Below are 12022 nucleotides of genomic sequence, written 5' to 3'. Positions count from 1 at the left end.
CAGATTCACTATTAATACGTACAGAAAGCCCCCAAAGCATCACCCAAACCAACCTACCTATAATCTGGAAAATAAAACAAGGTGGGGGGAAACATTACCAGCAGTCCTGAGCTAGTTAGTAAAAACCACACCCACTCCCGAAGTTCATGTTCAGAGTAATCCCAGACTGCTAGCAACGCACTGGAGCCCAATGCACACCCAGCACATCAGCCCCTGCGATCCTGATTTCAAGCAGCATCACTTCATATTGTATGTGGGAATTTGGGTTTTCTTCGCTTTTAAACAAAAAAGGCACCTCATTATAAAATGATTTTAAAGTTGATAAAATACTGAAGTTGTACGAATCTTCTTTCCAGGGCGGAGTCCTGTATAAGGATTAATGGGTTCACCATGTCCTTTGGGTTCCTCCCATCATATTTCTCCTTCAAGGCTCCACTTTTTTTTTTTCTTCAAGGAGGGCGCAGCTCACAGTGGCCCATGCGGGGATCAAACTGGCAACGTTGGTGTTATTAGCACCACACTGTAACCAACTGAGCTAACCGGACACCCCGTTTTAAAAAAAATTAAAATTAAACTTTTATTTATTTTAAGTGTGTTTTTCCAGGACCCATCAGCTCCAAGTCAAGGAGTCGCTTCAATCTAGGCCCGGAAGGCGCAGCTCACACTGGCCCACATGGGGATCGAACCAGCAACCTTGCCGTCAAGAGCACTGCGATCTAATCAACTGAGCCAACTGGCCGCCCCCAACCGGCCACCCCCCAAGGCTGCACTTCTAAAGAGAAGAGAAACACCTCAGGACCAGTTATCTGGGGGAGAGCAGAAAACTGACCACAGCGAAAACTAGATGCAAGTGCTCCTGGAGGGCAGAGAAGCTGGCACCGCAGAGCTACTCAGTTTACAGGTGAGTGAGCCACATGACTACACTTAAATAGTCAAAGACTGATGAAAGACTTTGTATTGTATAAACATCTGTAAAAATGTAAAATTTTTTATCCCTATTCAAATATTCATTATTATATCAAAATTATAAGGCGATACATATCAAGACGGCAGTCAGCCTCATAAAGCAGATAAAAATGTAGGTTTTCGGACAATGTGAACACAGTTCTGTTTTCTAGCAGCTACTGATGCCCAGCTTAGGTAATAACGAGGCAAGGGACAGGGTCTTAGGAAGAAAAGCAACAGGAGTGTCACCTGTCACTTCAGGACTCATGGGTGAGGCCCTGGCACCATAGCAAATCGTTCCGAGAGTTCCGCAGGCACAGAACTGTCTACAAGGCCAGAAGACCACTCTTCTTTGCTGGGCTCAGCCTTGGCCTTGGCGGGAAAGCATCCAGAAATAAAAAGGCATCTACTTTCCAAAGTTATGAATTGGCACGAAGGAGGGAAAAAAAGGGAACAAGTGTTTCCTTCATTGAAATTTGGGTACCAAAACCATCTGCAGCAGCAATCACTTTATAATTGAGAATCATAGGAGATGAGAAGCACTTCTGAAATCACCTAGAATTTCCAAGGCAGAAAAATCACTTTTCTATACAGCCCTTCACGTTACATAGAGAGAATTGGAAGAGCAGGACAGAGCGACATACCTGAGTTCCACTACAAGTCCCTGACTGAGCCAGGACTGAACCCCCGGCTCCCTAGTTCCCAAACCCGTGTTCTTTCCACTATGCCACACTGACCCTAAGGGCTAAATACAAATACTTTAATCCACGAACATCCCACATACTACATGTAAAGCCATCAATTATAAAAGTTGATAACCCCAAATGTTGACCTTATGTCCAATGGCTGTTACTGGGCTTAATTTACGCCAATGTCACCTCCTCCTAAACATAAATATTTACGGAGCCACACAAACCATATTAGAGCCTAGGAAATAAAGATCCCTGAGGTTCCTCCAAAAACCAATACTTCATCCAAACACGATTATTTTTAAAACAAGTTATTCTGTACTAATTCCTATGCAGCTGGTTAAAGAACAAAATACTAAAATCTATTAAGTGTAGGCCACTTAATACAAGTGAAAACCAAATCGTAAGATCCAGTTAGCTTAGGAACTGCATGCAGGTCTCCTTAAATGGCATAAATGATACTCAAAATTTCCCATAGTTTGTAAAAGCAAAGATGGACTCACAGAAGCTTTGGGGGATGTGGAACTTGAATAAAATTGTCTGAACTCAGAGGAAGATTAGCCATTTAAAAGTTTATTTGGGGCTTCTTAATTGGCTTGTTCCATTTCTTTGCAGTAAAAAGAAAAGGTCTTAAATTCATTCCTCAGTCTATAAAAGACAGAATAAAAACTCTTAACTCTACAACAGATCAGGGCAGTCCAGTGCCTTATTTTGGTTGACAAGCTGAAAGGTCTTCTCAGCTGGCCACCATAAAACCTACCACTGAAAAGTCAAGTTTCCAAATGTTCCTTGCTCTTAACAAACAAATAAAAATTTGTGGAGACCAAATGCAACTGGCATTAAATTCAAACTCCCACTGAAAAATCAAGTTAAGTACAGTTATAGGAGTGTAATGCATTATTTGCTATTCAACAGCAATTTTCTCCACAGAAATACAAGTATCCAAGTAGAAAATTAAATTTCAATTTCATGAAAAGATTCTCCTTTAGAATATGAGCGACAACTTTGCCAATAGAAAAGCACATTTGAAAACAGATCAAATTTGTTCCCGAAAGGCATCCATCTCCAATTTCTGTAGCGAGATGATCCTATTGAGTAATATCACAGCAATCCAGGCACTAAAGTAAAAATCAGATGCTAAAATAAAACAAGTTAGTCATGAGCATCTGAGAGAAAGAAAAGTACAGGAGAACTGGAAGTTTTCCCAGTGAGAGTTTTCCTAAGGAAATAAACACCAAAATATAATGGGAAACAAAACTTTGACAGAAACTACTTTATTGTAGCCACTTTCAGAATCACATGGTCCATTATGATGAGAGGCACCCCTCATAGGCATGGCACAGACGCAGGGAGACAGATCAACTATTCTCAGGAGGGTGGAAACAGCTGTAACGTGACCCAACACCTGCATCCTCACGGGCACTAAGCCCTTATCATTAGAGCTCAGGACTCACCAAACTAATTTTCCTCCTAAAAGCTAACTAGAATACGACTCTTTCCAGGCGCTCTCTCGTCACAGCAACACCCTCCCCCCAATTATTTGTGGCTCTGGTATTTCCTGTTAAAAGTACAAATTTTCATCTACAATATTCAAGAACAGTCAGAAAATCACAAATCTCCTATCTTTGCCCCCATTTGGAGAGGACTCTGAATGGATAGACAGGAGAAGGGAGGACAGAAAAGCCCCTTGACATTGAAGGTCCTATGAAACCACTTTCAGTAAAGATCCTTTATTTCTACCACTTACTAACACTGTTTAGAGCCTTTGCGGAACCTTACTATTGTCCAGACTTGAAATCTGCATTGTTTGGGGATGTTTTCTTCAGCTCTCATCCCATTTACCATTCAAAAAAACCAAAACATCTCAGTCCTCAGGACTTCACACAAAAAGAGATTATCTTATAAATTTCTGCCCACTTAAAACCATGTTTGTAAGACTGTGTTTCTTGGAAAATCTTTTGTGACAAGTGGATGATTATTAAGCAAATCCTACAACTCCTGTGCCTGCCCATGCTCACGGCATCATGATAATAACCTTTTTCATCTATAGAGGGCACGCCCAGAACAGAGTTCACCATTCTGTTTAATGATTCTCTATTAAAGAAAAACTGACGTGGTCAGGAAAGTGTACTCAATTACATCAGAGTCTAATGGTATCGGTAATCACACAATTCTTAGTGACCTGTCAATCTATTATGGAAGAAATAGAGATTACCAGAGGGTGTTTAACAGAAAGTCAGATTACTTACCTTGTGCAAAGGGAGCACAAGAAACGCTCCTCCCCCACTCGCTTCTATGATTATGGCAACAAATCTGGGATTGACAGCGCAAAAGGAACTATCCCAGGTCACTCGAGAAACCCGGATGTCATCATAACACTGGTCATTTTTCACCGCTTGTCCAAATACGTGCCGAAACTTGCTCTGCCGTACCACTCGCCTCATCGTGTCTGTAGAAGAGCAAGAATTATGTTAAAATAATGCGCCTAACTGAAAGCTTTGCTTTTACAAATGAACAGCTCCAAGTAGAAAAAAAAACAGAATGGTATGGCATTTTGTCTGTTCTAAAAAGTAGCCAAATGGCAAATCCAAATGCGTCAGGGAAAGAATTCCAAAGAAATGAAAAATTCCTAATTCAAGATCCAGAAACTGCTCATCAGTTTTAATTTCAGGAGAAAGATCAAGGCAAAGAATGATGGAAAATTAGCTTTCAGGACTGGGTGGGAACTTAAAGATAATTAACTCCAATCCTTCCCTTTCACAGAAAAGAAAACTCCAAAGTTATGTGCTAGATTTGAAGCTCAAGAAACGCCCCCAGTAAGTTATGGTATTGTGGCTTTTTCCTCAGTCTGCCAAGGTAATTTTTCAGTTTTAAGCATTTTCCCCAGACATCAGCACTCTGCAGTCTGAGAACTGTGCCTGCTCACGAGTGTTTCCAGAAGACCAGCTACATGCAGTGGAGAATTCAAGAAATATAAGCAACCACCCTTGTCTTCAAGAGCCGTCCAACATGGGGACAATAATCAGAGCAACTCAGAGCCAAACTCCCGGGGCTGAGTGCTATAGGGGGGACTAAGGCAACCGACAAGTCAAAAGCCAGATCTTGGGAAAGGGTGGAAAGGACTTAAATGGGAAGTAATGTGCTAAAGGTGATGTGTAGGCTGATAAGAGGTCTGACAGTTGCATACTAGACATATTGGACAGGAAGGCACTAAAAGCAAGGGCCCAGAGCTGTGATAGTAAACCAGGCCTGGAAAGGCCTGGAATGATCGTGGTAGTAGCAGTTGAGCAGAGGGAAGGAAAACCTCAGGAGGGGAAATGAAAGCAGGATGGATTTGCAAGTCAGAGCTGATCGTTCACCTGGGGGAGAGGAAATGACACTAAACTGGTATTCCTGGGCTTCTCCAGGGGTCGCTTCAGACTCCAGATTCCACAGGTGATAGACATGTGCACTGAAAGCTTCGTGCTTTAGGCTCACCAGGCCCCACCTGGCTGAGGGTTCCTAGACTGCACCCAGTGTGACTTTCCTACCTGCTAATTAACGTAGGACATTCGGTTCAGACCAGCTCAGATAGAAGGGGCCTGGAGAAAAGCGAAACAGAAATGGAACATGGACAAACCTTGACAACCCCGTTGAAAACCAGTCCTGAACCCTAAGCACAGAAGAGGGCTACCACCTGCCCACTCGTGCCAAATGGGCACACGGTGGGCTACTGCGAATCCTTCCAGTTCCCTTCTTTGTGGCTCCGGGCCCACCGCTAAATGCAGAGGGAGAGAATTTATTTCTGCCAGAGCCTCTTTCTACCCTTCCAAGACATATGCAAAAGTGGCCTCTCTCCAAGCCTGGGCATGTTGCTGGGCTGAGGCTACAGACCCTTGGCAGGCAGTTGGGCAGCCATGTTCCTCAGCCCAGCTGCTGCCAGACCTTTCCAGCTACCGGGACTATAAATTTAGAGGACTTGGTAGAGGAGATGGCAAGTGATTCACTTCCACTTGGCCAGGGTCCTTCATTTGTGAAGCAGTCTGACTACTTCTCAAGTTAGTAGATAAGACGGCTTCCATGAGGTGGCAAAAACCACAAGAAAAGCACATCCATACCAAAGCCAATGCACAGCCAGCTGGTCTCAGGATCCATTTCCCTATACAACCATCTGTACAAGTTAGCAAAAGCACCAGTACCTTCCAACAAGTGTTTCAAACGGAAGTTAACGCACGAGAAAGGACTGTAGCATATGTCGGAGTGAATATCCTTCATACATAAAATTTTTACCAATTCAAAACACGAAAATCCCAATAGAAAATTACAAAAGGGCATGAAGAGGTAACTTACAGAAGAAATACAAATGGCATTTATCTCCACTCCTTCCTGAAATCCCAATAAAATGACAGTCAAGGACTGAAAGCAGGTAGAAACACCAAAGGACAAGAGAAAGGAGACTGGAAAGGAGCCTAAGAAGAGAGCAAATGTGACAACAAAATCTTGGAAGATGGAAAGCGACCCCGTACGTGTAACTGGCTGAAGCGTGAACGTTCTCCACTCCCTGAGTGTTTCAGGAGAAAAGGCTCTCCCAAGGGTGCCAAGGTCCCCTGGAAACCCCAGAGCACTCAAGAGAAATCCTGTGTCTCTAAAGACAGGGATGTGGGAGAGGCACCGCAGAGGAAATGGACTGAAAGCCTAAATCAGAAGCAGCTAAACACCCAGCTCACCTCCTCCACTGCTGCACCCACCTCAGCAGGAGCCAGACTGAGAGCCCTGGACAGGATGACCCCCAGCACAGGTGAGCACAGGTGAGCACACCGACGAAGAGGTGCCACACACAAGCTGGTTCTGTACAGTGGCACCTCCAGCCTCCAAAACACTGGCTGCCAGGTCCACGTACCACCCGCCCGACCCGGCAGATCAGCCCTCACCACCCTCTGTGAGGCCCACCACTCAACCAGCCCTTCCACCCACACAGGCCTCAAGTCAGCTTTTTGTGCCTCCCTTTTAAATGTGAATAGACATTTGAAGAAGGCCTCTAACTTGAAAAATAAAGACAATTTTTTCTCTTTACTCAGATAGACTAGATCCCATCTAATCTCACCAACAATATCAATATTAATATATATACATAAAATGCTTCAAATGTGTTCATTGAAAGCTATTACACAAATCTGTTGGCTCACTTACATACTAAAATACCTTTAAAAATCATTGCTGTTATTACAGTGACAGCTTATTTTCATCCTAAGTACATGGAGTCAGAACGTTACACAGGTTCTTTGCTATAACCACGGAGAAGAGGGTGAGCTACAGAGCAGAGTGAGAAAAGCCGGTGCTTCCGCAGCACTGTGCTCAGCGAGCCAGCTATGCCCACCTGGAGCACGAAGCCCAAGTGTGAGCCCATTCATATCCAAGGTCAAACCTGATCTGGGCTCAGCTGGCCACATGTGGCACAGCTGCTGTTGCTGTATGCAACAGAGAAAAGCAATTAAGAGGACAGGTTCCAGAGTCAGACAGCCTTGCGAGTGAGAAGCTCAGCTGTACCATCTACTTCCTGGCTATGGTTCAATAGGGCAAGTCAATGAATCTCCTTAAGTGTCAGAGTCTCTATCTGAAAATGGGTACAATACATATAAAGTTGAACTGATCATTAAATGAGCACTTTTGGTGATAGTGTTAGCAGAAGATTAATATGTTAAAGCACATTACGTGGTTAGAGACACATATCTAATTACATAATAAATGTCAGCTATTGTTATCCTAGAACTTAACATAAAGTAATCCAGATTCAAATCCCAGTGCTTCCACTTATTAGCAAATTACTTAACTTTTCTGAGTCTCAGTTTCCTGATCTATAAAATGAAGGGAATGATACCTATAAGAGTATTTTTTTAAAAGAATTAAAAAACATACCTGACAAAGCCCAGGTCCAATGGCTTCACCACTGAAGTCTATTAAACATTTAAAGAATACCAATTCTTCACAAATTTTTCCAAAGAACATAGGAGGAGGAAACAGTTCCAAATTAATTTTATGAGACCTGCATTACTCTGTTACCAAAATCAGATGAAGACATGACAAATAAAACTAGACAAATATCTCTTTTGGATATTGATGCAGAAATCCTCAACAAAATACTAGCAGACCAAATCTAGCAACATATAAAATAGATTATACACCATGACCAAGTGGGACTTATCCCAGGAATGCAAGGTTGGTTTGACACCTGAACATCAATGTAACCTATATCAGTCGAACAAAAACAAAAATCACATGATAATCTCACAGAAAAAAAAGCATTTGATGAAATCCAACACTCTTTCATGATAAAAACACTCAATCAACTAGGAACAGAAGGAAACTTCCTCCTACTTTTACCACTTTTATTCAAATAGTACTGGAAGTCCTAGCCACAGCCATCAGACAAGAAAAATAAATAAAAGGCATCTAACTAGGAAAGAAGTAAAACTGCCATTTTTTGCAAATGACATGATATTATACATAAAGAGAATCCAAAAGATTCTACCAAAAACCGATTAGAAATTATAAACGAATTTAGTAAAGTAGCAGGATACAAAATTAATATTCAGAAATCAGTTGCATTTTTATACACCAATAACAAACTATCAGAAAGAGATTTTTTAAAAAAATCCCATTTACAATTGCATAAAAAAAAAAAAACCTTAGGAATAAATTTAACCAAGAAGTAAAAGACCTGTACTCAGAAAATTATACAATATTAAAGAGAGAAATAAATGGAAACATATACCATACCATGCTCATGTATAAAAAGAATATAGTTAAAATGCCCATACTATCCAAGGCAATATATACATTCAATGCAATCTCTATCAAAATACCACTGGCGTGTTTCACAGAACTAGAACAAACAATCCTAAAACTTATATGGAACCAGAAAAGACCCCAAATAGCCACGGCAATCCTGAGAATGAAGAACAAAGCTGGAGGTATCACACTATCTGATATCAAAATATACTACAAGGACATAGTAATCAAAAGAGCATAGTACTGGCATAAAAACAGACACATAGATCAATGGAACAGAATAGAGAGCACAGAAATAAATCCATGCCTATATAGTCATTTAATCTATAACAAAGAAAGCAAGAACTTACAAGAAGACAGTCTATTCAATAAATGGTGCTGAGAAAACTTAACAGATACATGCAAAAAAAAAAAAAAAGAAACACCTTCTTATGCCATATACAAGAATAAACTCAAAATGGATTAATGAGGGGCGGCCAGATGGCTCAGTTGGTTAGAGCGTGAGCTCTCAACAACAGGGTTGCTGGTTCGATTCCCACATGGGCCAGTGAGCTGCGCTCTCCACAACTACATTGAAGGACAACTTGGAATTGATGGGCCCTGGAGAAACACACTGTTCCCCAATAAAAAATTTAAAAAAGAGTTCATCTTAAAAAAAAAGGATTAATGACTTAAACGTAAGACCCGAAGCCATAAAACTCCTACTAGAAAATATAGGAAGCAAACTCTCAGATATTAAGCTTAGTAATATTTTTACTGATCTATTTCTTTGAGCAAGGGAAACAAAAAAAGAAAAAATAAACAAACAGGACTATATCAAACTAAAAAGTTTTTCACAGCAAAGGAAACTTCCATCAATAAAACAAAAAGACATCCTACTGAATGGGAGAAGATATTTCCTAATGATACATCTGATAAGGGGTTAATATCCAAAATTTATGAAAAACTCTTACAACTCAACACCAAGAAAACAAACAATCCAATTACAAAATGGGCAGAGGATCTCTATAGACATTTCTCCAAAGAGGATATACAGATGGCCAATAGACACATAAGATGTTCAAATCACTCATCATCAGAGAACTGCAAATTAAAACTACAATGAGATACCACCTCACTCCCGTCAGAATAGCCATCATCAATAAATCAACATATAACAAATGTTGGCAAGGATGTGGAGAAAAGGGAACCCTCATGCACTGTTAGTAGGACAGCAAACTGGTGCAGCCACTGTGGAAAACAGTATGGGGGTTCCTCAAAAAATTAAAAATAGAACTATCTTATGATCCAGTAATTCCACTCCTAGATATTTATCCAAAGAAATCCAAAACACTAATTCGAAAAAATATATGCCCCCCTATGCTTACCGCAGCTCTATTCACAAAAGCCAAAATATGGAAACAACTGAAATGCCCGTCAATAGTTGATTGAATAAAGAAATAGTGGTACATTTATACAATGGAGTGCTACTGTGCCCTAAAAAAGAATGAAATCTTACCACCTGCAACAACATGGATGGACCCAGAGGTTATTACGCTAAGTGAAATAAGTCAGACTGTAAAAGACAAATACCATATGAATCTCATTTATATGTAGAATCTAAAGAACAGAATAAACAAACAAAACAAACAGACTCATAGACACAGAGAACAAACTGATGGTTGCTAGATGGGAGGCGGTTTGGGGGATGGGTAAGAAAAGTGAAGGGATTAGGAAGTACAAATTGGTAGTCACAAAATAGTCACAGGGATGTGAAATACAGTGCAAGGAATATAATCAATAATATTGTAAAAATTTTGTATGTTGTCAGATGGGTACTAGGCTTACCAGGGGGAAATCATTTCATAAAGTATAAATGTCTAACCAGTGTGCTGTACACCTGAAATTAATATAAAATAATATTGAATGTCAACTATGATTTAAAAAATATTTATATATGTTTATATATTATATATATATATATATACATATATATACACACACACACACACAGTCACAGGATGTAAAGTATAGCATAGGGAATAAGTCAATGGTACTGTAATAGCTATGTACGATGTCAGAGGGGTAGCAGATTTGTTGGGGTTATTACTTTGTGAGGGGTGTAAATGTCTAACCATTATGTTGTTTTGTACACCTGAAACTAATACTAAAAAAAGAATGAGCATTTTTAAAAAAAGAAGGAAACTTCCTCAAACTGATTTAAGAAAAAAATGCTAGCACAAGATCCAGGGGTGAAAGACGCTTTCTCCCTAAGATTAGGAACGAGACAGAATGTCCACTTTTGTCATTTCTATTCAGCAATGTACTACAGGTTCTAGCCAGGGAAATTAGACAATAAATAAATAAAGGCATTCAGATTGGAAAAAAAGAAGTAAAACTATAATATCTTCTCATGCAAATGACATGATCTCACATAGAGAAAATCCTAAGGCATCCACTAAACACCTATTAGAATTAATATACATGTTCAGTAAGGTTGCAGGATAACAGATCAAGATACAAGAATTAATTGTATTTCTGTACACTCATCACAAATAATCTAAAAATGAAATCAAAAAAACAATTCCACTCACAATAGTATCAAAAATAATAATAAAGTACTTAGGAATAAGCCTAACCAAGAAGGTGAAAGGCCTGCTGTATACAGGCATACCTCATTTTATCGTGCTTTGCTTTATAACGCTTCACAGTTGTGTTTTTTACAAATTGAAGGCAAGGCCCTTCCACCAGCAAAAAGATTGACTCGCTTTATTGCAATACTAGCTTTAATGTGGGGGTTTGGAACTGAACCCGCAACATCTCTGAGGTATGCCTGTATGAAAAACTACAAAACACTGCTGAAAGCAATTAAAGACGACTCAATTAAATGTAAAGACATCTCGTGTTCATGGATCAGAAGACTTAACGTTAAGATGGCAATACTCCCCAAACTGACCTACAGATTCAACGCAACTATCAGAATCCCAGCTGACGTCTTCATGAAAATTGACAAACTGATTCTAAAATTCATATGGAATTGCAAGGGACCCAAAAGTAGCCTAAACAACCTTGAAAAAGAACAAATTACGAAGATTCATACTTCCTGATTACAAAACTTACTACAAAGCGATGGAAATCAAGACAGTGAGGTATTAGAACAATGATAGGCATATAGATCAATGAGATAGAACTGAAAATCCAGAAATAAATTCATACATCTTTAGTCAAGTGATTTTTGACAAGGGTACCCAAACCATTCATGGAGAAAGCATAGTCTTGTCAACAAACGGTGCTGGGACCACTGGATAGCCACATGCAAAAATTTTTCCCTGACCTCACACTATATAAAATAATTAACTCAAAATGCATCAAAGACATAACTATTAAGAGCTAAAACTATAAAACCCCTAGAAGAAAACATAGGAGTAAATCTTCATGACCTTGAATCTGACAAAGGAGTCTTAGACAAGACACCACATGCATAAGCAACGAAATAAATAATAAACTGGACTACATCAAAATTCAAAACGTGTACGCTTCAAAGGAAATCATCAAGAAGGTGAAAAGACAACCCACAGAACGGGAGAAAACTTTTGCAAATCATATATCTGATAAGGTACCTGTATCTACAAAGAATTCCT

General features: G+C 39.8%; 1 protein-coding gene across 5 annotated transcripts in view; it reads right to left on the bottom strand.

The window, feature by feature from the left end:
- CORO1C (coronin 1C) overlaps window positions 1–12022 on the bottom strand; it is a 73748-nt gene that overhangs the window by 43310 nt on the left and 18416 nt on the right. For all 5 annotated transcript variants that reach the window (XM_081037082.1, XM_081037083.1, XM_081037085.1 and 2 more), the window contains one exon: window positions 3884–4083. In XM_081037082.1, coding sequence (XP_080893208.1) covers window positions 3884–4078 — 195 coding nt within the window. In that variant the 5' untranslated portion in view covers window positions 4079–4083. The remainder of the gene's footprint in view (window positions 1–3883; window positions 4084–12022) is intronic.

The sequence above is a fragment of the Rhinolophus hipposideros genome (genome assembly GCF_964194185.1).
Source record: "Rhinolophus hipposideros genome assembly, chromosome: 24".
Lineage (NCBI taxonomy): Eukaryota > Metazoa > Chordata > Mammalia > Chiroptera > Rhinolophidae > Rhinolophus > Rhinolophus hipposideros.
Note: the sequence above shows the minus strand (reverse complement) of the source record. Positions and strands in the feature narration are given on the sequence as shown.